The sequence below is a fragment of the Rhipicephalus sanguineus genome, chromosome 11 (assembly GCF_013339695.2).
Source record: "Rhipicephalus sanguineus isolate Rsan-2018 chromosome 11, BIME_Rsan_1.4, whole genome shotgun sequence".
Lineage (NCBI taxonomy): Eukaryota > Metazoa > Arthropoda > Arachnida > Ixodida > Ixodidae > Rhipicephalus > Rhipicephalus sanguineus.
Window position 1 is genome coordinate 32292684 of NC_051186.1, and position 26609 is coordinate 32319292.

General features: G+C 46.8%; 1 protein-coding gene and 1 non-coding gene across 5 annotated transcripts in view; both read left to right on the forward strand.

The window, feature by feature from the left end:
* LOC119375653 (reticulon-1-A) overlaps nucleotides 1–26341 on the forward strand; it is a 30781-nt gene extending 4440 nt beyond the window's left edge. For 2 of the 4 annotated variants that reach the window (XM_037645884.2, XM_037645883.2), the window contains 6 exons: nucleotides 10574–10781; nucleotides 13394–13532; nucleotides 16451–16520; nucleotides 19632–19678; nucleotides 19769–19827; nucleotides 24657–26341. In XM_037645884.2, coding sequence (XP_037501812.1) covers nucleotides 10574–10781; nucleotides 13394–13532; nucleotides 16451–16520; nucleotides 19632–19678; nucleotides 19769–19827; nucleotides 24657–24714 — 581 coding nt within the window. In that variant the 3' untranslated portion in view covers nucleotides 24715–26341. Of the gene's footprint in view, nucleotides 1–1583; nucleotides 1943–5103; nucleotides 5258–10573; nucleotides 10782–13393; nucleotides 13533–16450; nucleotides 16521–19631; nucleotides 19679–19768; nucleotides 19828–24656 lie in introns of those variants that run through there. The other 2 variants (XM_037645886.2, XM_037645885.2) reach the window with 2 other exon arrangements.
* Trnas-gcu (transfer RNA serine (anticodon GCU)) lies at nucleotides 14497–14569 on the forward strand. The gene has a single exon. It is a non-coding gene; the product is annotated as a tRNA-Ser (tRNA).
* Nucleotides 26342–26609: the final 268 nt, after the last annotated feature.

The window sequence follows — 26609 nt, forward strand, 5'->3', positions numbered from 1 at the left end:
CTCCTTTCCGCGCCGTTGTTACGCAAAGAGCTTCGTAGCGAGTGCAGCCTTTGACGCCATTAAAAATGGTTTGGACAGGAAGAAAAACGCGGTAGCTCGGAGCGTTTTCTCTTTTTTAAGACCGCCAGCGAGGGAAAACGCTACACGCGTAAAATTAAACGTGCAACTCGCAAACGTAGCGAGTCTAGCTTCCATTGCGCCGTAATGGAGATGCGCGTGACGGTCTTTTCTCTCTTTCGACTTCGCATCGCGTAGCGTATATGCAGTTCGGTACGAAAAGGAAAAACAAATCCGCATCATGCGAAACCTCTGGCATGAACCGACGACAGTCTCGTTCGTGAAGCGTGAAGTTGGCGTGGTCTCAGATAGGAGGATGCCGGTTTGCGTGCATCCATCTCGGTCACGACTCACGACCTGCCGTGCGTTGGGCTGCCGTCGCTTTGCTTTTTTTTTTTTGTTTGTTTATCGCCCAACAACACAGAGAGGAGGTTGAAGGGAGGAAAGTACGCTATTTCTGCAGCCCTAGTTGGGAACAACACAGCAACGAGGCATTTTGTTTTGTCTCCTAGGGAAACTGGCTCATACCCACGCGTGGGATTGGTCACGCTGTCGATTACAAAGGGCAGTGAGTGGGAGAAAAAAGTTATATAAAGCAATACTAAACGCTATGCAACATCAAAAAGTATAGCACAGTGGGTGCTCATTCAGAAAGAAACGGGTGATTGAAAAAAGAAAACAAAAAATTTCTTTCGGTTGGTAGCACTAGCAGCGTAATCTTCCGGATGCTTGAATGCATTTGTGTAGCGCAGTCATAGCCCTGCGGCTTGCACAAAACTGATTGGCTCCAAACGACAACAGGTTTTGAAGTAGTGTATGTTACCGAATGAAGCGGTTTTTTTTTTTTCCTTCATTTATGTTTTTAAAGTAGTGCTGCCGCCGGCGAACACGTAGTACTACGCGACTAGTCCACCGTCGTAACCTTTCCCGACGCGACAGCCTGCCGGCGCAGCGTCGTGTTATGTAGCAGTAAAAGGGGGGGTACATAAAAATAAACACACATAAAAGGCGGCTCGTTGGCGGTAAAGCTTTAGTCGGCCTAGGGGAAGGAGGGGTTACGGCAATATACAGTTGTTGCTTGCTTGCTGGCCGGCTCAATCGATGCCTGCGAGCGAAGCAGAGTTCAGCCGTTCAGCTACATGAAAGCTGGCCGTAGCGCCTCCCTTTTCTTTTTTTCTGTCGTCTGCTATCTGTCCGAATATTTTGTCGTCTGCTGCTGGCCGCCGCCCTTTGCTGCGTACTTTCACTCGGTTTTCGCACACCTCGCGCATGTGGAGCGGGTAAGCTTCGTGCGTAATAATACAAGGTCGCTGTATGGATAAAGTGCGTACAGTTGTCGCTAAATAAAGCAGGAAAAGAGGTAGATAAAAAGAAAAAAAGTGTCGGGGAAAATGCGGCCACCGTGGCACGGCAGTTTCCAGGCGGAAAGTGGACGACGAGGTCGTCGCGACGGTGGCGCGCGCGGGCTTTTCCGATAGCGCGCATGCGCAGTCGAGCGCGAATCGGCGTTTGGGGAGGGGTGCGTTTTATTTGATTCCTTGCTCATCTGCTTGCTGCGCGCGGGTTCTCCGTCGTACTGCACCACCTCTCGCTCGGAGACGAGGTTTTTTACGGAGTCGGCCCTGTTTTGCTCGGTAGTAGTGAGTGAAGCGTGTGTTGTGGTGTGTGTGTGCTCGCGCATCCATCGGTGAAGCGAGTTTTTCACATCTTCGGGCACCGAGAATACGGCCCAACGAACTAGCCGGTGGCTCGGTTTGTTTTCGGACCGGTGAAGTTGAGAGGAGAGCCCTACAAATGGAAGCCGATAGCAGCAACGCCGGGGACGCAAAGGCGGCCCCACAACAGTGCTCCTGCGTTTTCAAGCGCATTTTCACCGTGCCCCAAGGTGAGCACACAATCATATCTATTCCTCCCCCATGGCTGAAGGGAGAAGTTAACGCGGCTCCAGGAACGAAGAATGCTTTCGCGCTTGCACGCGCACTGCCATCTTTTTCCATGCACGCCTCTCGTCACTTGCGTCGCTCGGTGCATGGGAGAGGTGCGCCGCGGGCCCGAACGGTTTTTTTTTTTTTCTTTGGAACGAGGAAGCCATTACAAAAGGAGGAGGGTGCCTTATTTTATGGACGATGTAGTGTGGCCGTTAATAATCCTTTGTCTAGGCTTGCGCACGTAGACGCCGGCAGCGTTTTATCCCGATTGATTATGCTCCGAATAGACGCGCATTCGTCCTCCGCTGAAGTGCTCTCCTAGTTGCCGAGGTATAGTTGTACACGGTCTGTGCTCTTTCGTAATGCGGTCCCGTTGTTAGACATGCCTGTATCCCGCCGCATTGCAACAAAAAAAGAGGGCTAGCAAATCGGCGATTGCGTCGGGTTGCGTCGGCTCTTTTTATCATAATTTTTGCTTGATTGTTGAGTAGTTGCATGGCCGAGGCTTTTCGAGCGTTGGAGCCCAGCTACGCTCGTCTCGTCTTTTTTTTCCCCCTGTGGCTTTTAAAGACGTTTAAGTAAATCGCGCACCTTCGTGTTCCTCGCTTTGTTCGAGCTTGAGGAAAAACGGCCTTTGCTTCTCGTGAAAATGAGCGGAGGAAAAAGCGTGCGAAAGTGACCCTGACAAAATAAGGAGAGAGGAAGAACCGTCGTCATTTTGGACTTTTTTTTTCTTCTTTTGATGACTGCGGAAAGCCTGCAGTGCCATTGTAATTCCGTAAAAGTGGACGAGTGCTCGCTTGAAGAAGAAACCGTTGTCCTAGCTCCGCATGTATGAGTTACGTGTTCTCTTTTTTTCCAGTAGTGCGGCGTCGCATTGCTTCTCGGCTTGTCGGACGTGCCTGTCCACTCCAGGCTCCATCGTGAACTTTCCGTTCATAGTTATAAACGTAAACGAGCTACGGCATTGCGTGCATTTTCCTGCTTGATCCTCAGTCGACGCATTCGAGAACAGCGGCTCGTATACTTAGACCGTGGAACGCCCCTTTAGTTGTATCGTTGACATTGTCGCAACAGCGGCCGTTTGACCTCTGCTGATCGCCGCTCGTTGTAGTGCTGTTTCCAGGGGGGCGATTTGAAAGGAAAAAAGAAAAAGAAATAGCGAAACGGGAAGTCTGTCCGCACGCTCCCGCTGACTGGACGTGGTACTAGCTTGCAAAAAAGTACTTGCCGAGTAAAAGATTTGCACTTGGGCACTTTATTGATCGTCATAGTGTAACGCGAGCACTAATGCAAGGTGGTGATGGTGGTACCAACTTTTATTTGACTAAGTCACCGGTCTGGCGTTTCAGGGTGTCTCCACGCGGGAAGCGACTCTTTCGGCCCAGGAAACGATGGCCAACTGTTTCTCCTGGTCAGAAGTTCTGATCCTACGCCACATACAAACGCACTCTTTCGCCAGTCCTCATAGACTGGCAATTATCACGAACGGAGAATTCGAACCAAACTGTCAAAATTGTAGTCCAAATGCTCAAGCTACCCAAGATCACATCTTGCGGGGATGCGGGGGTTTTCCTCCTCCAAAGTCGCTCCACCAGCTCCCTCAAAATTGACGTTGGATGAACGCTAATGCAAATACACTGAGTCGTACAACGCAGGCGCTGCTAACAACTTTTATTAATGGAAGGTCGGTCACTGTGACGATCAGCAATCACCGACAAGTCTTCCTCCAGAACTTTAGGCAGTTACTCATGCTGCTTGTGCGGGTAAAGCGTTGTTTATTCAGGATCCTAGTTTAGGGGTGGTGTACCGGAGACGCTCTCTCTGTCTGCGGCCTTCTGAGAGAAAAAAATGAGGGGGTGGTTAAAGGTGCTGTGTAGTATGTTTATGTATAAACATCGCCGCTGGTATAAATCGCTGGACCGAACTGCAGCGAAAGATAGTAACTTAGTAAGAGTGGTCCGCTCTAATTATCACCACCGGAAGCGGGAGTTTCATCAGTGATGCGGTTAGAGCACAGTGTTTCGCTACCAAGCGAAGCGAAACCACCCAACGCAGCGAACCATGCGCGCGAGCTGGTTATTTATTATTTTTTAAAGAAACCATCCTTCGACGCTTTGAACCGTCAAACGAACGTCAGAAAGCTACACGACTTTCCAAATGTCGAAAGTCGCATTTTCTTTTCTTGCTCGAGAAAATGCGTAGAATTTGCTTTATTTTACGCTTCGACGACGTTCGTGTATCTCTTACAACTCTGCCCCACTCGCGTTGTGTATCAGTTTTCGCGGGTGGAGGCGGCGTAGTATCAACAAATAACCCTTCTTTCGTCCCCCTCTCCGCGGTAAACATCGATGGCCTCCGTGCCTAAAATACCGAACTGCGCAGACTCCTGGCGGAGATGAATCAGTCCTTTCTCACCATTGATCTATGGAGGATGATCGGTTAGTCAGGTCAGGTCAGTCCGAACTGTTACCAGTGCAAACTAAATTAGGCCTAAGGTGTTACTTATATACTAGCTGTTTCTCTTCCCCAGTGTAATACCGGTGTCGCACGGTGCTCTGCTGATCCCGATGAAGCCCGATCGGGATCATATTTCTCAGCAGTGATAAGCCCCCTTCTGCAGCTTGCTCCGATCACGATCCAGAAATAGGGCCCTATCGCGATCAGAAGTGACTTTTGACACCGGTATCACACGTGGAGAGGTATGATCAGTCTGTAATACACACTGTTACCACTGCAAACTAAATTAGGCCTAAGGTATTTAAGTTGTTTCTCCTCCCGTATGCAAGACGGAGGCAGGAGTGGTGTGTCAGGAGGGGGGGTTGCAGCAGTGCATAGGTCGTCGGCCCCTTTTCGTTTTCGTCGCCCGTGCAATGCGAGAGCCGCGCCGGAAATCGCCGCTTGGCTGGCTGCATCTGCCGGTGGTGGTCACACTCGTTTTCTACTCGTTTGTTCTCGGCCGGTCCACCTTCTTTGCGTGTCTCAATTCTTCTTCCCTCTCCTCCGCCCCTCTCTCGTCACGCTTCTTCTTCGCCCAACACCCTCTTCGCCCCCCATCTCGGCTTCCTCCTCTCTCTCTCTTTCCCCTCTCCACCTTGCTTTCGGCGTGTGCGCTTGGCGTTTCTTGTACTTCAGCGCGATCAGAAGGGACGGTCGGCAGTATCGTCTCGGTAGTTTTTTTTTCCATCACAGCCGAGTTATGGGCCGAAGACGCGATACGAACAGCGCTGCCGCTGCGGCCGAAGAGCTGCCCAAGCTAGACGAAACACAGCGTAAGCCTCTTTCTCTGTCATTTCCGTCTCGTTTTTGGACGTTTCGGTGAAAGCACCCTTCTCTCCGAACTACGTCAGTTGAATGTTCCCTCTTTCGTGTGGTCTATGGAGTCCTTTCTTCAGCTTGCCTTCGCTTCATCGCGCCCAATTCCCTTTTTTCTATTTTTTATCCTCACGGCGTTTCGGCAGCCACGACGCGTCTTCGCCGCCGCTTTGGCAACCGTTGTGCGCTTTTCTCGACTCTGTGCGGGTCCGCCTACGCTCGTAGAGCGCAGAAATTGCGTCGTGAATAGCTCTCAGGCTGGAAGAGATGACGGCCAGTCGATTACGTTAACCTAATCGTTCTCATTTGTTCTTTAGCGGTGCGGTCTACTAACTACAAGTGGTGCGGAACGAAGCCTGCTTTCGTGTGCCGAGCGGTTGGGGAGGGCCTGACCCTAAAATCTGTTTTCGCGTGCCCCCGTTTTTCGTCACCATTTCGCTTTGAGGAAGATCATGTGAAACCTGCTCGTTGCGATTTTTACTTGCATTCTCGAAATGCCAGGTGACGGGGATGTTTCGAGAAAGAACTTGCGAGCTGTTTCGTCAGCTCCGACTCGACGAGTTTCTGTCAGCGATGCAGAGAGAAACAGACGATGCATATTTGCGGACGCTCGATTAGCATCTAACCGCAATTCGCAGCGTACGAGTCTTCCAAACTGAGCTACGTTAGAAGCTTGCATGGATGGCGGATTGTTGCTGCCCGGACTTCTCGCTCGCCGTATGGTTCCTTGCGACGTGTTTTAACTCTAGCGGTGTTTAGTAACAAGCACGACGCTGCGTTCCGGATCGCATAATGTTTCTTTGGGAGTACCGCGAGTTGTAAAATGTGGCAAATGTGAAGGCGTAAAATGTCTGGGTTCCTGTAGTAAAAAATGGAAAAGATCGGTACACGCCGTGCGTGCGACGCTGGCGGCGTCGCCGTCCAACAGCTAGCACGTGTGCCACGTTGGACGCACGTTGGCGCTGCTGCCCCCCCCCTCCCCTCTCTTTTTTTGTTCCCCTGACGTTTCGCCTGTGCACTGCAGCCTGACGTTGCAGCCAACGAGATACTATGTAATGCATGTAAACGGGTCGCCAAGGTGGATGGGGTTAATTCCTTGCTTTTTTTTCCTTGTCTATCCGCGTTTGACTTGGATCGCTTTGGGTCTCTTGACCTAACCGACAGGGGCATTCCGTATGTAGATCATTCGCTTGACGTCTTGCGAGTTGGTTAATCGAGGTCATGTTTGACATATGCAGATATATGGGGGGGGGGGGGGGCGCAGTTGATATTTATTGGCGTTTAGGCAAGATTAGGTTTTTATGTGCAAGTCAAAATTTATCTCTTTCGATTATCGTCGATTGAATTAGACGTACGTGCGAGTGTAACTGCAGTCTTAGTTTTTGCGATTCTCACTTCGACCTAATTGTTGAATTAATTTTGTTGTGTCTAGAAAAGAAACGAGCCCCTCGAAAAAATTTCCTTTCTATCGTTCCTCCGAGTCACACCAAAGCATGACCGAGCTCTGATGATATGAAATCTGCACTTGTGAAACGTATAAAAAGCAAATCACAGGTGCGTGGTCCGGCATGTGTCTGAAGTCTGTCTGAAGCGTACATACAAACCTACTAGACAGCTGTAGGGAAAAAAAAAAGGCTTTCCTAATGACTTTTTTTCCGCAGCCTGCAGTTGGAAATCCATACAGTTGTCACATCTATGAACACATGCTGCATGTGATAGCAGCAGAGAATTTTCTACTGGGGGAGTGTTTTTTTTTTTCCTCTCGCAAACATTCGGTCTAAATCCGAATTGGAACTCTCGTTATGACTGAAATACGGCTTAATCTGTGACCAGATTTGAACAAACTAGGACGTTGTGTCACTCTTCACCAGCTACATACACTGATTTCTTTTTTTTTTTTTTTTTTTTTTGTCACAGTGCAGCCAAGCAAAATTCTGACAGCATCAGTTCTCTCTTCTCAGCACGTGTGCCCCTTGTCAACTCATCAACCTCATTTTCTTTTGCGGTTCTTTTATAGCAGGTCTTGCTCGAACTTTTCAGTCCCAAATTCTACGGAATGTTCATTTTAAAGACGGATAGTACTGTGCTTTCTTACATTGCCGTGACAATGTGGTTGACCTGCAGGGAGATGCAACACTTTGTTGTGACCTTTTATTATGTCAAAAGTTTCTCTTCCGCTTAACCATAGCGTTTCTCACAATAATGTCTAGAGGAGAATTTGGTGTCAACAGCTATGCGAGTTTCTTAAGGGACGCTGTGTTGTCATGGGAACGGCGGTTTATGTGTCTGTGAGGCATGTGTTGAGCGAGGCTTGGCCTAAAATGTGGATGCAGCTGCACAAATAAAGCTTTTCTAAAACAAAACGTTCATGAACGGATCTTGCTTACTCTTGCAACATTTTAGAATAGATGTTTACTCACCTGCAGTGCCTGTAGGCAAACATCTAAAGGAAGAAACAAACAAACTGTTGCAAACTGAATGCCAACTTTGTCGTCTGTCTTCCAACCTTAGCGGCCATTTGCTACTTTTTTTGCATTTCATAAAATTGTATCAAAGCAGAAGTTCTCAGAGTTCAACAAAGCTAGTCGCTGTGTAATGCTAAGAAAGAAATGGCTCATTACATGCTGCTATAGTGCAAAAGAAACCATTGTGACGCAAGAAATGCTTATAACCAGACGCGTCTTTGGGGTGTCGGGGCCCTTAGTGAACAATGCCAGATGCCAATCCAACACATCCCAGTGTTCCCACACATACAGCAGCGTTGCAGTGCACGTTTACGCTCTGGGTAATTGTAAGAAACTCTGTGCAGTAAACCTTCCTGCCTGTCCCTACTTCGTCTCCCTATCTCTCTTAAAGGCCAACAACAACAACAAAAAAAACATGGTTTCAGACTGTGTAGATATAGAGCAGCCTCTGTGCAAAATTTTACATTTGAAAATAACAGTTCTGTGTCAACATCTAACAAAATGAACCATTTTAGGTAGCACACTTGTAATAAGATGCTGCCATTGAGCTCCAAGATGCATGTCGCCCACACGAGGCACGTCGAATGAATGCCTTGCAGGTGACTTGTTTAGATTTTTGTTGCGACCGCTAACAGCCTGGTGTGGCGTAATTTATTGCTACTTATGGTCCTTCGATGAGAAAGTCAGACGACCAGTCATTTGTAGCTGATTTAGGCAAAGTGAGAGTTGGTCGCTGTTGGCCTTCTATATCGACCTCTCAAGTGTTCCAAGGTCACTTAAATTTCTGAAGAATTCAAAGTCCTCTGAAAGTATGTGGGAGCCTGTGTGCCTCAGATTGGAGAGCACTGGACTGTCAGGCACGACTGCATCGTTCACAACTGTCGTGTCTGGTTTGGCATGCACAGCCACGGCTGGTCTAGAGGCGTGCGCTCACTCCTTCCCTTACGGCCTGAGCAGCCGCCGGGAGTACAATGGAACTTTTTCTATACAGTCACGACGGCGCGCTCCGCGTGAGGGCGTCGCGAGCCAACCACCCAAAGCGCGTTTCGCCGCATGCGCTTCGTGTTTTTAAACCAGCGGTGCCCGGCCAATTTCTCGTGCTAATTACTTCTTTCGGTTGTAGCAAGCGGTGAAGGAAGTACAGGTGCGTGTGGGGACATTCTGCCTTTCTCGGCACTCGGCAATAGAAGACGCACACACAGCGCTACTAGCAACAACAATATTTTTTAAGACCCGACCACCTCATATTCGATGGAGGCGAAAATGCCTGAGGCCCGTGTGCTTAGATTTAGGTGCACGTTAGAGAAACCCAGCTGCCACAGCAGAGCATGTTTGGTGAGCCACGCATATTTAGAACGTCACAGAGGGGAGCCGTCACAGCTGCTTTGACCTACATTGTCACGGAAAAGGCGCTACCTTCAAAAGACATGGGCATTCGCGACGAAAACATTGAAGAAGCGGCGGTGCCTATTCCGGAAGATGTTATTGAGGAACTTGAAGCTCTGCGAGAACCTCCTCGCAAACCACCGAACTCTGTTGCCTATTCAGGCTTGGTGCATGTAGGTGGTTACATTGCCAAACTCATCACTGATGTCGGTTGCGAAACATGCGCCATGCTAGTGACGACAAACAAAACAAGCAGTCCTTTGTATCATATTCTCCGTCAGCAAGAAGCCTATGATCTACACTACACAAAGCCGGAGTTACTCTCAATGCTGGATACAATTGTGACGTTCTTCGAGAAAGCAGTCAAATATCTTCCTCGAACGAAAATCCTCGAGACTCTGCAATTGACTGTTGAGCCATACCTTGAAGATTCGCCACTTCTCGACTGTACGGAAGGTATGGACAAGAGTCACGCGAGAGTGCTGGCTCATATTATTTCTGAGAAGTTTCTCTGGATTCTTCTTATTAACTACACAAAAAAGTTAACAGATCAGAATGACAGGCCTTCCGGTTTTATTTACAAGCCCACGGGGAAGCATATCAGGCTGTGACAGACTTGACTCCTTTAAACTGTGATCGTCACTACAGTGTTTTACCAGCAGTGATTTTTTTCAGTTCTCCATGCGCATATTGTTGTAGTACCAAGGAAAACATTCTGTTTCCCATTGACAGTATTCTCTGAAAGTTTCTTATGTTTCCTCTTCGTCTTCAGCGTGGCCGTCCCCATTATGCAGTGACTTTCACTTTTTTGAAGTATTTGTTTCAGTATTAAAGCACGAATTAAGATGCCTCCAACAAAAAATGTGCAATTTTGTTATTTTCAAGTACAGCGACGGCCGGCACATACATTTGAAATAAATATTTCCTAAACCATGATTAAACCGTTTCCTCAACCAAATGCAATGTTCATCCTCTTACTTACTCTCGAAGTTACAGAAACCAAAAAAAAAACAAGGCTGTGTTATAACCGCGTCGATGCTTTGCCGAGCAACAGAGGCGGGCTGAGCGGCCTGCGCCACCACTTCTGTAAAGCGGAATTTACCAGAGTCATCATATATACTTGCTACCATGTTTCTATGGCATTGGTACCATGAATACCATATAGAGTAACTTCAGAAAGCGCCACGGTAAGTCGGAAGCCGAGCACTCCCTGCGCGCGCTAGCCTTCGCAACAGCCGGGAGTGAGTTAGGGAGCAGTTGGCTCAGAGCGCCCCCACGAAATTGCGGCCATAGGTAGCAACAGCCCCCCGTGCGCAGGCCGTAAAGGAAGGAGCGAGCGCGCGCCTCCAGACCGGCCGTGGCACAGCATATAGTACAATATGGCGTAATTAACAGCTGTCACGTCCCACTTGGCTTTTACAGTGGAGGAGCTGGTGTACTGGCGGCAGCCCAAGAAGAGTGGCCTGGTGTTTGGGCTGGTGCTGGCGGTGCTGCTGTCGCTGACATGCTTCTCGTTGATCAGCGTGGTGGCCTACTTGGCCCTGGGCAGCCTTATGGTGGCCATCGCCTTCCGTGTCTACCGCAACGTGCTCCAGGCGGTCCAGAAATCCTCCGAGGGACACCCCTTCAAGTGAGCACACTAGCAGGGGGCATAACGAGGATGCCTGGCAGTCCACTGTAATGTATGAGAGCGAAAGCTGCGATGAGATCACAACAGCCGATTTCGGTGGTGTAGGGGTGCACCACCGCCACCGGTGTCCAACCGCTGCTGCGCTGGATTTGAACCCAGTCCCACTGCACGGCAGAGTGTTCTACCACAGAGCCACACCGGTGCTTGAAACTCCTTCGCAAAAAGACCCTGTACAGGTGGCATGTTGAGCAAGGAATCGTGTTAAAAGATGCAATATAGCGTCGTAAAAGAGCAAAATAACAACCATGTGTCACACAGTGTGAATTGCGTAACGAGTGGGTGAAAGCTTCCCACCCATTACAAAGGGCTCAGCCATAATTCTTCTTCATCTGCTGCATCATCAACAAAGTGTGCATAATCGTATTGATGTGTAGCAGGTACTTCGCTTCTCCACAGAATAATGAATAAGGGCATAGTATCTACTTCCCTACTTCGCAAAATTATTGATGATTTATGGTGCAATGGGTACCTTGCAAGTGTATTTGTAGTATTTGCCCCAAGAAAGTTTACAACAAGCTCTAGAAAAGCCGCTCCTCCAGCTTTCGCTGTAAACTCTGCTGCGTGTGCCATACAGGGCTGGCGCTTATTTTTTTTTTTGTGGCTGTGTCTGAACAGCGTAATAATAATTCTGGGGTTTGATGTGCCAGAACCATCATACTGTTATGAAAGACTTCGTAGTGGTGGGCAGCTTGGGATTAATTTCGACCTCCTGGGGTTATTGAAGGGGTCCTGCAACACCTTTCTAAGTAATTGTCAGATGACCTCACTGCTGAAGTTTATTGCTGCAAAAGTTTTTCGAATCCTTCAAGTTTGTGCTGAGGGACAGGAATTTTTCACCTGTCTTTCTTTTTTTTTTTTTCTCTCTTTTATCCCATTGAGCGAGTGTGCTGAAAGCTGCACAGGTGAAGGTGGAGGGGGTGACAAAGGGTCAGCGCCCTGTCATGACCTTGAACACTTTCTGTCCCCCTTTTTTTTCTCTTTCTTATTTTTTCTGAATGTCAGCTCACATTCAGTGTGATCTCAAGTGCCCTAGTGTCGCTACTGTGTAATTCTAGCAGTCTACAGAGCCTGCAGCCGTGGTACCTATGCAGCACAAGAATGCTCAGATTGGTCAGTGGCCGTGCCCTCCCCTTCAATCATGTAGTTAGGCCTGTCGTTTAGGTAATTTGCCGTGCCTAGAGAAAGAGCAATTTCTATCTGTCTTTGAAACTTAATTGTAAATTCTGTCTCGTGAATTACCATAATACATGGCTCATGTGTTCACAGGAGCCTCGACTACTGATCAGCTGCATTTTCTGACCATATTCAAAAAGTATTGCAGGGCCTCTTTAAAGGCCAACTTTGGCGATTTTTCGAGGTCGATGGATCTCAGTGAAATTCGCTGGGTACGTTCCTTTGCACGTTTCCGTCATTTATGCCAAATTACAGGCTTGAGACATGCGCAGATTGTTTGCAAATGAATTTTAAAGATTGTCTGCAAACGCCCTCCTGGCTTCCCACAATTATTGGCAACATTGCGTCTGTGACGTCAGTGTTGGCAAGGCGGCAGAAGTGACGCAGCCGAGGGCACCGCTAACTTCGGCGCTATAGGCCGCTACAGCGAGCGTCTGCTGTGCACAAGGCGACAGACAGCGTTGGTTTGGCCGGCGCTTCGCTGGTCGTCCCGGCTGTCACAGTTTTCATACTCCGCGCCGGCGTGAGCGGCATGCCTTGCACGACTTCCGGTTCGTTCGTAACGTCTACGTCATACGTAGACAGCACACTTGGTTGGGTTTCGGTTTCGGTGTTGCGCTTTTTTGCTTATTTAAAATTATTCTTCAATTTGCCGAGTATTTCTGCTATCGGGCCCGTAACAGGAGCGTCTCGGGAACATAAAAGCACCATTACTTTGACATGGCCAAAAAATCGCCGGAGTTGGCCTTTAACGTCCACCTAAATCCAAGTGCACGGGTAGTCTTGCATTTCATCCCCTTAGAGATGTGGCTGCTGTCCTGGAGCCTTCAAACTACCACAAAGGGCAGCAAACAGCTTGTAGCATAGTGCGTAAAGAGTGCAAAGTTCAGTTCTGCTAGACAGGAGTCTTTTTTTCTGGGACAACTGTCTCACGGAATCGTGGTGTAGTGTTGTCCATGTCAGTCCTGCATCTTTAAGTGCACTTTGCTTCAGGTTAAAGCTTGTAGTATAGGTAGATACTGAAGTCACCTAGAGTGAACGAGTTCGCAGTTCAAGTGTAAAGTGGAGCCACTGTACGTCAACACAACTCCCAATACTATGTAGTCGGTGGCAGGCCACTAGATAGTTTCGGAAAAGGTCATTTTTGGGCCAAAAGGTGTCTCATCTAAGCAAATGAGTGACTGATTCTTGTTCAGAAAACACCGGGTATTTGATTGTATAAAAACAAATAAATGTACGGTTTTGCACTTTGCTGGCGTCATTTCCCATAACCACTTGTGCTTACGCAATAGTTCGGCGCGTGTAATTTGCCATGCCCATTGGTGTTTGCACCAATGTTTTGTGCGTGTGGGGAGTGATGTTTGGCTCTCTGTTTGCAGGGAGTACCTGGAGAAGGACCTTTCGCTGCCCAAGGAGCGTGTGCACGAGACGGTTGACGTGGTCATCAAGCATGTTGATGCAACGGTGGCTCGCCTGCGCAGCCTCTTCCTGGTTGAGGACCTCGTGGACTCACTAAAGGTCAGCCCATGTTGTCTGTTTGCAGCATTTCGATTGATTGACAGTGTGGGTACCAAGTGATGGGAAACGCAGCTTAGTGCGGCAAAAGGTGGGTGTGGTGATGACATCAAAAGGACCGACAACTGATTTTTCTGGACTAAGTTTTTCACTGCGCAGTGGAAACCCGCAGGGTTTCGGGTTGATTCCGAAAGCACGTGGATATTTTGTAAGCAGAACTTTTCGATCTGAGAAGCCTCTAAAAAAAAGTTAGTCCCTCCTCCAGCAACACTGAGAAGTGATAGTGATGCTCATAGCCCTCCTCGCAAACTGTTCATTACGCTCAACATTCTGCTTTCACGGAAGTGAGTGCAATTGTGGTTAACCTCATTCATTTTGACATTTTCAACCGTTTTTGAATATACAAAGCAGGTAGCACAGGTATTTCAAATGCTCATCGTCGTGTGAAGGCCTTTTACTGCCTCGCGAGCCCGCCACTCCTGGTACTTCTCCAAAATCATCGGCAGGTGCTGCTAGTCCCTCAACTAACAACCTTCATGCTGCTGCCCATGAGCATCACATCATACGTCAAGAGAAGGTGGCACCACTGATCTTCTCACTATAAATGAAGGCTTATTTTCAGTACATTTGATTACAAGTGAAAAGTTAATGGCAGTGTTTTTTTTCTATACACAGTTTGTTTGTGCTTGGATGAACATATGCTGCCACTGTGCTTTCAATGATAGGACTGAAAGCATTCATCCTAGTGATTCATAGTAACTGTGCGATCTACTAGTTAACGCAATGCACTGCCCAAAAGTAACAGTACTATCCGTCATGCTCTTGAGCATTATTTCCTCTTTTCCTTTGGCCGTATTGGCCATTACTAGGCTTGGGCGAATATGTGAGTGCTTCGAATATTGCAATGAAAATTGCAGTACTACTCGAATTCGCTTTGACATGAACTTAAAATGAAAAATTTCGCCCCGCCATGGTGGTCTAGTGGTTATGGCGCTCGACTGCTGATCGGAAGGTCGCGGGATCAAATCCCGGCTGCGGCGGCTGCATTTTTGATGGAGGCGAAAATGTTTGAGGCCCGTGTACTTAGGTTTAGGTGCACGTTAAAAAACCCCAGGTGGTCGAAATTTCCGGAGCCCTCCACTACGGCGTCTCTCATAATCATATCGTGGTTTTGGGACGTTAAACCCCAGATATTATTATTATTAAAATGAAAATTTTCGAAGTGTGGTTGAAGCCACATACATCGAACTTGCAAAAAAAAAAAAACTAATTAGTTCTATATGTCATATAATGCGATAGAGAACTCTAGGTGTAAATTTCGGTTGAAAGTTGGCTTCACGGCACTGTTTTACAGTAATGAAAGGAAGGCGACTTCCTGGCAATACGCAGTGATGTTTTAAATTTTCTCGCGGTTTGTAGTTGGGGGTGTGAGTTATATGCAGGGCCATGTTATAGGCGAGAAAATACGGTATCAATGTAAACGGCAGCTCAACATCTTCATACACAGCTGTGCATGCTCATCGGGTGCCGGAAGCTTTTAGTTTTCCTTGGCCCTAATGTTGGCCTTGTTTTTCAGTATCATATTCAACGTGCTTCTTGATGCTGTGCGCAACCGCGACGTCAGGCTTTTTTTCTTTGCGTTCAACTGTGTTTATTATCGCCAGCTTTGCAAAGAACAGCCAGATTCTTCTGTTCTGTGGCTGCCATATTATCAACAAAAAGAGCAGAGTAGCGAACATTGACCACCCCGCGCAATCGGTGCAACGTTGAGTCGCGGCGCTCTCCTATCACACCGCTTACTCTCCCAAATCGCACACGTGAAAGTTCCCTTCCGTGAGGAAAAGCCAACTTTTGGGAAGTTTTGCACTGCCAAATGATTGATATATCAAGTGTTCCAGCTATATTTCTTCGATGTAGCCGTAAATTTTCCTGTGCATTGTGTTAAACATTGTCGTGTTCAAAAATAGTTTGATATAGTTTGGTTTGGCTGTATTCAACATGAATGTATCGAAACAGTATTTCTCTGCATGTAACCTCCTCAAAAGCTGATTCCACTGCAGCGTGATACCACTTTGCCGTGAAACCATCTAGGTAATCTGAGAAAATCCGTACTGCTGTGAAGCCACATTACTTGCACCCCGATTAATCTTTTTATTTTTATGAAGTTGAAAAGCATATTATATGGGTCTAAGTAGAACGTAATATATTTTAGCACTTATAACTTGGACCTTACTGCCATTCAAATCTTCCTTGCTATATGAATTTTCAGCTCTGCTTTGAACCAGAAAAGGGATGTTCACACAAGCCTAGGTTTAATTCCTAAATATATTGTACAAGCTAGGTTGGTCACAATAAAAATTTATTTATTTTTTAAATGATATGTGATACGTGCTATTCTAAATATGAGATCCGAAATTATGTGACCAACTCACTATTAGCTTCGGTTGTCAAATTTTTTAAACAATAAACCGCAGTTAAAAGTTAGCACCAGCCCTGTGCTCTTGTGTGAGGCATAATTGCAAAGTGGCAGCACCCTGCGGGCGACCACGGTAGCTATCTGACGTGGTGCATAACCACCAAGATTGTATGCAGTGCTCCAGCAATCTTGCATAATTTTGTAAATGAAAGAGCCAATTCAAATTCTTTGTTTGCAGATAGAGAGCATGCCAAGTTGCTAAAAACAGGTTCGACCAAGCAATGTTTGGTTGTTTTTTTACACAAAGTTGCAAAATGACCTGCTGCATGCAGTGCAATATTATTTGGCTCACACATTCTTAGGAGCCTTGACTACAGATGAGCGACGTATTGATACTGCATTCAAAACGTATTGACCCCCTTAGCTTTGAATGAGCACCTGCTGAATAAAACATTGTCACGAGAGGATGTCCTAAGCAACCGGTGAATGTTTTATGTGCTTTCAGCTTGCCCTCCTGTTCTGGGTGCTGACCTACGTGGGATCCTGGTTCAATGGGATGACCCTCATCATTCTGGGTGAGCACACCTTGCGAAGCAGTTTCTTCAATCATGCAAGTTAAAGGGACACTGAAGTTAAACAGTGAATCTGTTTAGATTGATAAATTTTACTCTGAGAACTCTAATGTCATTAATTTCACCATAATAGGTCTATCGATAGAGCAGAAATGCAAGTTCAGAGCTTCATTTTTTTCAAAGTGTATTTTTCCTATTTTCGGGTGATTGGCTTGCCGGCATTTCCTGAACCTTGGTATGTAAAGACTATGGCCCTCTAAGAGGACAATGTATTTCATTTTTACTGATTAGGAACATTGTAGGACCTAGTAGGCGCCATCAAAAGCTATGACTTCACAGTGTTCGAGGTGATGGGGCCACCCGCATTTTCTTTTCACGTGCTTTCTCGCTTAGCAGGTGTCTTCTCGCAGCAAGCATCGTGATTTTGGAATTGCAAAAGAGTACCGTATTTACCCGCATAATTTGCGCCCTCGCATAATTTGCGCACCCCTAATATTTAGCCAGCTTGGCTAAAAAAAATATTTACTCGCATATTTTGCGCTCCCCGCCCCGCTCGAGCCAGCTCGCCGGCGCGCGCGCACGGGGCGAACTTTGGACGGCCGCGCCGCCGTGCCCTGCGGCCCTCACCGAGCAGGCGAGCGCAGTCATACACAAGACAGGCTGCGAGTGCGAAGTCCCTTCTTCCGATTACTTCGTTCTATTCTCTGGAAACCGCCGAGACCGTACCAACCGTTAATCTGTTCACCGGTTGTCGGAACTGTTCCAGCGTTCTCCCGCCGTGAGAATGCATGCACGCGACACGGCACGGACTACTTTCTGCATCGGAGGCGTGCGAGGGCCAGTCGCGCCAACATTTTCCCGCGCTGACCCTCTTCCTCTGCGTCCGCGCTGCGACGCAGCCTTCGTTGATTTCGGAAGTTTAGGTTTCGCAATCAGCCAGTTGCGTTTTCACTGTTCTCTTGCGCTGAGCTACAATAACTATTCGGCAAAATTCAAGCTCACTGTTATAGAATTTGCCTAAGGAAACGGGAACCGTGCCGCAGAAGATTTCGCTTTTTAATACAAGACCGGGAAGGAGACCGTTCCGAGGACCGAAGCATGGAAAGTTTCCTGCCGTTGAAGAATACCTTTTCAAATATGTGCGAGAGCTTAGGCCCACCGGTATCGCCGTGCCGTGGCACCTCGTTACTCCCCGCATTGTCGCGAAGAGCTTCAAGAAGACGCCTCAACGCACTCGACGGAACCAAGGACGACGTGCTTTGGGAAGGCGGTGACAGCGGCCGCGGCGATGATTCTCAGTCGGACTTCTCAACCAGTGATTCTGACTAGACCGCGCATGACCGAATCTGGCTGGTTAAAGTACGTGCTAATTCTGTTAAAAACCCTTCGTTTGCGCTATAATTTATTTTCTTCTTTAATGTATTATATCGCGCGTGTTAGGACTATATATTGGGCGTTATTTCAGATGTGCTCGCGAAATCTCCGCGTAATTTGCGCACCCCCTTTTCGGAGCTCCAAATTCGCGAAAAAAAGTGCGCAAATTATGCGAGTAAATACGGTAATTTACTAATATGAAAAAAATTAGTGTCCCTTTAATGAAACTCTGTTCCAAAACTCGGACACCCCATGGCAGAGTTTTTTAGGATAGCAAACTGATGCACCACCTGCAAGCAATAACAAGACACACCGCATTGCTGCAATTGCTGTAGTCTTTGCTGTCATTGCATGAATTGCCATGGCAAGAATTAGGAAAAGTATTAAAGGTTGAAAAGTTTTGTGGCTGTAGTCTCATCTGCAGAAAATGTCAACCAGAAAATGTAAACACACTGCTTGCTTCATCAATGCGGCATTGCTTCCGGGCTTGTGCAACACACACACACAAAAATGCCATTTCTTAGCTTGTTTTTCTGCATACAAGGTGGCACTACAATGAACAGACCGCCGCGTCTTCAGCCAATGGTGTGTTCGGATACATGGAGCCTGTGGGGAGTTTTGCAACTCATTAAATTATTGCAGTTGGTGTTGTGCCTGTTTATATTAGAAACTATAGCCTATGCAATACTTGTCCCAAGCATAGTAGTTCAACGAGTTTTGTTCCGCTTTAATATTCCTACCTGGAGCTGTCGTCCCTGACATGTTCACTTATAATACATTTGTGGCTTGTGATGGTGTGTGAAGTTGGGCACGTTACTATAGCACAATTGGATAACAGTGGTAGCACAAAGCAACAGAACACAAGAAGGCGACAAAGAGACACACACAGTGCTACTCTCTCTTTGTTGCCTTCTCGTGTCTTGTCTCTTTGCACTACCATTGTTATCCAAGTATGCCACGCCCACAAGCCCGCCTTGCAGTTGCTCTTGTATAATTTGATTAATGCGTAAGCATTTCACAGAAGGCTTTTATTAGGAGAACAAAACTGCTTAGCATTGTGGCGTAGGAGCTAAGCACAGATTCTTTTCCATCATATCTTTCCTGTATTTATTTATTAAAGCTCTTCGAGCACTCACAATTCAAGAAACAATTGGCTATTCGTGATTGTGGGTACTGATGCCAGTCACGGTTAATTGATTGGTTAATGGCATAGCACCTTTGAAGCAAAGTCTTCAAATTCTTTTCATGCAATGCTTTCTTGTCAGCTCTGTAATAACACCGAAGCACTTTGCTAGTTCTTTTAGTGCCACTCTTTTTCTCGTTGTCACCGCATTGACGATGCTGACCAGAAAAACATCGACGGAAGTGTGGTGTGTTCTTGACACACCATTTACACTACATGTTGCCACACTTTTGACCGTTATAGCTCATAGGAATGCTAAACTAATTGTGAAGACTGGTCGTTCATATCCCGCGGCGTGTCGTATGTTGTTCCGTTGGAATGTGGATTATTGGAAGTTTGAAAAAGGGTAGGCGTTCGGTGTTGTTGGTAACATATTTTGCTCAATAAGGCTGTATAGAAAAAAAGTTCAGGATCGTTTTGCAGGCTGTAGAGTCAATTGCCACGAAGCTTGAAATGCATTGTAATTTTTGCTTTTAATGCAACGAGGAAGTGTGGTTGGTAAAAGTTTAGCACTTCTGGGCAGATTTTCTTATGGCATCCTTCTCCCTCTTTTGCAGCCTACGTCTCTGCATTCACGCTTCCCAAGGTCTACGAAACCTACAAGGTTTGTCTTCCTCAATAAAACGCTTGACTTTCAATGTTTTCATTGCGTGTGTGTTCAGTGGTCATTGTGAAAATGTGTTTGGCCATGCAGACAGAGATTGACCAGTACCTGGGCCTGGCCAGGACACATGTGGGCAACGTGATTGGCACGTAAGTGTCCAGCTTGTAAGGTCATATTAGAACTTGTGTCATCTTACTACTGTAGTCATCGTACCTGCAGCTGAAGGCCAGTTGCCAGTCTCAGGTTACGATAGTTATGCCTCAGTTTAGGTCTGTTCAATGCAGTTGAGAACTAGTAAATTTTGAGCACCTCAGATGGTTAGCTTTCTATTTTGTGAAAAGAAAGGTGTAGACATTATTTATTTGTTGAAAATACCTCAAGGACCCTGTTTACAGGGTCCTTGAGGGGTGGGTGAAAAACAGTTGATGTTGACAAAAAGTGATTCAACGACGGCTTTGAAGTGAACAAGGTTGACATGAAGGACAACATTAGAGGGAAGACTGTTTCACTTGATGGCTGTCTTGGTAAAAATGATTTCAGGTGCATTGGCTGTGCATTGTATGCAGCTTTAAAATGGCTGATACATTGAGAAATGCCATAAGCTGGACTGATAGAACAGTTAGGCAAAACATGAAAAAAATTTAGTAGTACTACAGTGAATGCCTTCATTTTTTCGCATACTTGAAGACTTGGCAGTAGTGCTTTCTCGTTTAAGTTATACCCTTGTCACACGGCGCATGCAGTGTTATTTGCAGCAAATATGATTACGTGTTAATGCCATTTTTGTTACTGCTACACAGGCATAGCGAATGACATTCATCGCCAATGGCATTCGCCCATTGAATGCGTTTCCTGAACTTGTGTACACGTGACATGTGCAGTGTCGACAACAGGGCGTTGGCAACAAATTACAACATCGATACCTTAAAGCAAGATGTAATATTTTAATAATGACTGTTACTTTTTCATAACATTTTGATGTACAGCAGGATAGCTTAAGCAGTGTGTGCAACTATATTGATGTTCCCAGGCCCCAACTCTACACCAATGCCTGCTGCCGGCCATGGTTACATGCACTCGTCTATTCTTTCTTCTTTTTCAATTCCTCCATGATGTTTTAGTGAAGTGGTGCCTCAGTAGCAAGGTCGAAATTTCACGCTAGACATCTATGTGCCAGCCATGGGAGCAAATTCTTCAGTTTCCTCAGCGGAGAAGACGGGAAAGCCCAGTTAATGCAGAAATTTGATTACTTCAGACACGCCATCTGGCCCCGTCAAAAATGTACATAAGCCTATGGCATGGAACTCATTAATGGTTCGCGGATCTCGGACGCACGTGATACACAGGGGATCCAGTGGCACTAGCAGGTGTCCAAATCTCACCATGATGGCATCACTTGGCATCACAATGATGGCATCACTTGGCGTCCACCAATCTCAAAGGCTGTGCTTGCGTGTGGTGGGAGTGTCTAAGGTCGGAAACATATCAGGGCCGCCATGTTCATGGGAGTGCCAACAGGCTGGAAACACATCTAGGCTGCCATGTTTACAGTAGAACCTCGTTGATATGTTTCCGAAAAAAATGCGGAAAATAAACGTATGATCCGGGAAAACGTACGATCCGAATCCAGTAAAAATTGAGGCTGACAAGCACATATTGAGGTGCAAGGGCAAAAAACATTTATTTCTCAAAAAACATGGAGGGACTCTTCGATTTTCGAACTCCTGGCATCTCGCTGGCCGCCAGAGGTCAGCCAGCTAGTTCCGATCCTGACCGAAAATAACGTCGTGGTCACGTGTATTGAAATCCCGAGACAACCCGAATATTGCAAAATCGAACTCTGAGACAACCAGCGTAAACGTAAAGAAACGCTACCGCCATGTCAGCAGACGAAACTTTGCGCCGCATGAGCGTCGGTTCTTTCTGCATTGTCGCTTGGAAATATGGGGTTAGGTTTGCCGAGGAGAAGAAGTGATATTCTCGAACATACGCATTTGGGATACGATCACGTATGTTCGAAAGATCACGCGTGACTCGCCCTGTCCGTGAAGAAAACTGCCGCCCCTATAAAGGTTTAACAAGCTCAACTCTTCGCAGTGCACGTAACAATCGTGGTACAACACGATATGCGATATCTCGCGAGAGTGATAAGCGTCCCCGAAAGCGACAGCTGTTCGCGGCTATCGCATACTACGTCGCACACTCGCGCTGATCAGTTTGCGTTCCGTCTTAACTTGAGACATGCGCTGGTATTTTCGCCGCCACTCGTAATCGCACCATCTCGCACGGCGAAACGGGCTTTAAAAGATAACGCCCGGCGTAATGGCAACCGAAGGTGAAGTCCCCAAGTGCCCGCACTTGATCTGTCGAGTCCTCACAAAGATGGCGGTGAGCGTCTGATAACCAGAAACCTCCCAGATATCTTCCAGAACAAATCTTTTCTGTCAGCTTCTGACGACCCGCTGGTAGGCAGAACTGCCCAGCCAGAGAAATACGAACGCCAACTGGAATTGCGCTGGGCAGAGCAACCCGAAAACGATTGCGCTCCGGGAGAAAAGTGTGCGGGAAATTATCGGCCATATTGACTAGGCACAATGGCGGCGTTGCTATGGTTACGGGTCGCGGCGTGTTGTGCAGCGGTGGCGATGCGGCAGCGGCATGTGCGTTTCCGCGGCAAGCCGTTCGAAGGTTGTGACGGCCCGCGTCGCCGCGTGGTTGACAGAGAGCGGCGATCGAGCAATTCGGAAGAGACGCGGAGGGGACATTTGAGCAAATCGGAGAAAGCACGGAGGGGGGAAAGGCACTGCGGAGAAGCTGCCGTCGCTGAGAGGGCCTTTTTTTGCACACCTGAATGAGAGTTTGAGTAGAAGACGTATCATACGACCCCAGTTTTCCGCGGTGCTGAACGTTGCTGCCGAATAATCGTATTTTCCGGGAACGTATTAACCGGAACATATTACAGACAGCTGTATTGGGTTATTTTTAATTTTCGTGATTTCGAGCGTAGGAGCCGGGAAATCGTATCAAGCGGGAACGTATCAACGAGGTTCTACTGTATTATGTGTTCAGCAAAAGCTCGTTTATTATAACTTGTTTCGGTCGCAGGTGCGTGCCTTCAGGAAAGCGTGAGCACTATTGGTAAATTTGTCAACAGCGACTGTGGTTTTGTCTGCACCGGCCGCGACTATCGGTAGTTTCGTTTTCGCCACGTGCCATTGGAAGTGCATAGTGTCCATCCATGATTACGCATCAGTGAGCTAGCTTTCTTCGGCAGCAGCTATTCTCTCTTGATTCAGTGCTCAGTAGTTTTGTTTAGACTGTGTGCATAGGCTGTACAAGGGCCTTCAGATATGCGTGGATGCCGCCTGTGATCGCGTCGTTGGCGACAACGGTTTTTTGCGCAGCTGGTGTGGCACACAGCAGCTACGTTATGACTCGGTGCAATGCACGCGCAATGTCACAAAACTCCTACATGGTGGAAGCCGTTAACGGTGAAGAGCATTTTAACCACGGTCCACATGCTGGCATAAAACTCGCTTGCTACATTGCAATGGTCGCACGATCTGTTGCAGGCCATATCGTCAGTGAGCAAAATTATCGTCATGCGTGTGTGGTGGAGTTGGTTTTCTTTTAGACACAACCTAATGAAACCAATCGACAATGAAGCCAAGGAAAGTATATGGACATTAGTTGTATGTTTCAACTGTAGTATAGTAATTATGGCATCATATGGAAAGGAATTAACGGGGATGAAAAATCAACTTGCCACAGGTAGGGACCAAACCTACAACGTTTGGATAGTGCGTCCATTGCTCTAGCAATTGAGCTACAGCAGCGGTCGCTTTCCCATCCACTTTTATTGGGCATTTGTGTTGGTGTAATTCTGGGAGTGTTAGCCAGCGCCGCTCGCACCGATGACGGCGTTATCCGAAGGTTGTAGGTTTGGTACCTACCTGTGGCCAGTTGATTTTTCATACACTTCAATCCCTTCCCTATGCAGCCAAGCCTGACTATATCGAACTATTTTCGAACATACCAATGCTTTAACATCAATTCATAGGAAGATCTACGGCTACCACGAACAAAAATAGCCGGAACACTTGATATGTCGAACATTGGGCAGCATGAAATGCCCCAAGAAGTTGGCTTTTCCTCACGGAAGTGGACTTTGCTGCGTGCGTCTGGGAAAGCGAGCAGTGTTATTAGGACAGTGCCACGCCGAGCATACAGAAACTACCGTCTGCCATCATGTGCTTCCCCCATGATTCCTCGTCTTTGTGATGCCGGCCCGTTTTGCAAGGCTCCCGTTAGCTTTGCTGCTTGTTCTGATAACACGAGAGATGCTGTAGAACAGAACCTTCTGTTCTCCGCAAAGCTGACGATAATCAGTACAGTCAAATGTGAGGAAGAGAAGCACTACCTCGCAGCTGCATACAGCATACCAAGAAGCATGCTTAGTACGATATTAAAAAACAAAGCTGACATTTGGGTCATGGCAGACTAGATGCTACCGACAAGTACGCACAGCTGCGTATGGAGATCGTGAGGCGCTATTTACACCGATGCCGTATATTGCCTTGTATACCCACTGCATCCCCAACTACAGACTGCGGAAAAATTCAGTATTAAAGAGAAACACCTATTGCTGTGAAGTCCAGCTTGTGCAGCTAAATTCGCACCAAAGATACAATTTCATTAAGAAATGTATATCAAATTGTTCGATTATGTGGGATCGACTGTGATGTCATAATTACTATACTATGGTTGAAACATACAAATAATGACCTATACCTTACTTAGCTTCATTGTCTATTGGTTCTCATTGGGTCGTGTCTAACAACACAAACGAGCCCTCGATCAGTCCCGTCTTCCATCTATCACAGTATGGTATTTCCATGCTTATCGTAAGGCAAACCAGCACTGCTAAAAGACCCCATCCAGGATGCAGTGGTAATATGTTGTGCCCTTGTGTGCTCAGGATCAAGTCCAAGATCCCCATGGGTGGCCAGCAAGCCCAGAGGCCCAAGGAGGAGTGAAAAGGGCTCCAGTGATTCTCTTGTCCTCATCATGACGGATTCCAAGATGTTCCAAGAGAAAAACCACCAGAGGACAGGACTCAGTCTTTTTTTTTTTTTTTTTAATCCCCGACCTCTGAAGTATGCTTTATTTTTTTTATTTTTTTAAGTTGATGAATAGTAGCCGTATCGTGGACCTCATAATTGTGCTAGGGGTAGACGAAGAGTCATGTTCTCTTCACTTGTTTTTGTAACAAAGAAACTCTTGACAAAATGTTACATAGTCCAGTGTCATTTGTCAACTTTTTTTTTGTCAAACTCTTCCTTCTTATTCTCTCTGGCTTGGCTGTTATAACTGCTGTAAAAGTGATTTCTCCCGTTCCTTTGAACTTTTTCTTTTTTCTTTGTTCCTGTGTTGGTTGTTTTTTCACAACTGATTTTTCTTCTCGAGCTAAGTTCTGTTACTGCACTTCACCATCCTGATTTTTTTTTTCATAGATGTTCAGTTGTTATCGTGATCGACGTGTAATGGTTCAATTATTGATTTCTTGCCAAGCATGTACAGAACCATTGTCGGTTTGTAGCCAACGGGAATTTTTTTTTTACAGGGGGAAAAATTCTTTTCAAAAGAATCGTTTCAGATCGTGAGAGCATCTGGGAATGCAAGTGACTGTTCTGTTCAGATATTTACGACATACTTAATGCGTTACACATTAGCTGGTAAGGCTGGAAAAAAAATGCTTGTGCTCGCTGTTCTCTTTTGCAGAGTGCATTTCTGTTGTTGCTCCTAATATAAAGTACCGCACAGAATTGTGTACCGTTCGTTTTTCTCGGGATGCTGTGGAGTCCGTACCTGCGTAGCTGCACTGTGTACAGCGACCTCTCCGTTTATTTATTTTTTTTTTCTTTTTGAGTGGTTGAATGATGAAGGCTCGAGTCCAATCTCAACATTTGCTGTTTCCTGTCAGCGGCATTTGTAAATGGCTGCCATGTTATCAATGCAAACCGTTGCGCAAGGACATGGAGAGGTTGCTCGCGCTGTCGGCGGTTTCTCGTTTAAATCCTTTCTTCCTTTTTCGACTCGTAACCGATACGCGTGCGTGTGTATGTGTGTGCCGTTCCTTGGGTTTTTGCTAGCCCAGGGCGATTGTTCACCTTTTGTTACGGCGTGTCTGTGTTGGAAGGGGTTGCCGTGGGGGTTCGAAGAATAACGCGACGGAGTATCTTGCAGAGGTGAACCGCCATAATCCAACATTACCGAAGAACCAGATTAAAGGCTGTGTGGTGTGCATGTTTATGCTTTGCAGCACCGTGTGTTGACGTTGATGTTGCCGTGCGGAGTACATGAGAGACGCGGAGGAGAGAGAAAAAAAAGTTGCATTGAAAAACGGATTGCGTCTCCTTTGCTTTCGAGTGTTTTTTCACGAAATGAAGCTTTTTCTAAACCATTGCAGTTAGCGAGACCTATATCTGGGCTGTTTGACCCTCTTCACTCCGCCTGTTTGCAGCACATATTTATTGCATCGAGGACGTTGACCTGTGCACTTTTCTACATTCGTGTTCAGGAGGTGTGGTTTCGTCGTCCAGTGTAGTAGTTTCGTTCTCCGTTGGAAACTACAATAAAGCATTCCCCTAGACCGCCCCTTCACTGTGGTGCTCATTTTTGTTACTGTGAGAGAAAGCATTGGTGTTTGAGAGTGTGAGCCTTCCAATCATTGGACGTCGTTCAGGAATTGCTCTGCTTTTGCCGATGGCCGATGTAAGCACACTGAAAAACCACAACCAAGACGAAGAACGGGGCACTTGTTATTTGAACAGTCATAATATCTCTTACAGTAGGATACATGGGCTCGCAACAGTCCTTGACCAGTGTAGCTTGCTTAAGGAATGCTCGGCATGACAAGCATTCATGCTAA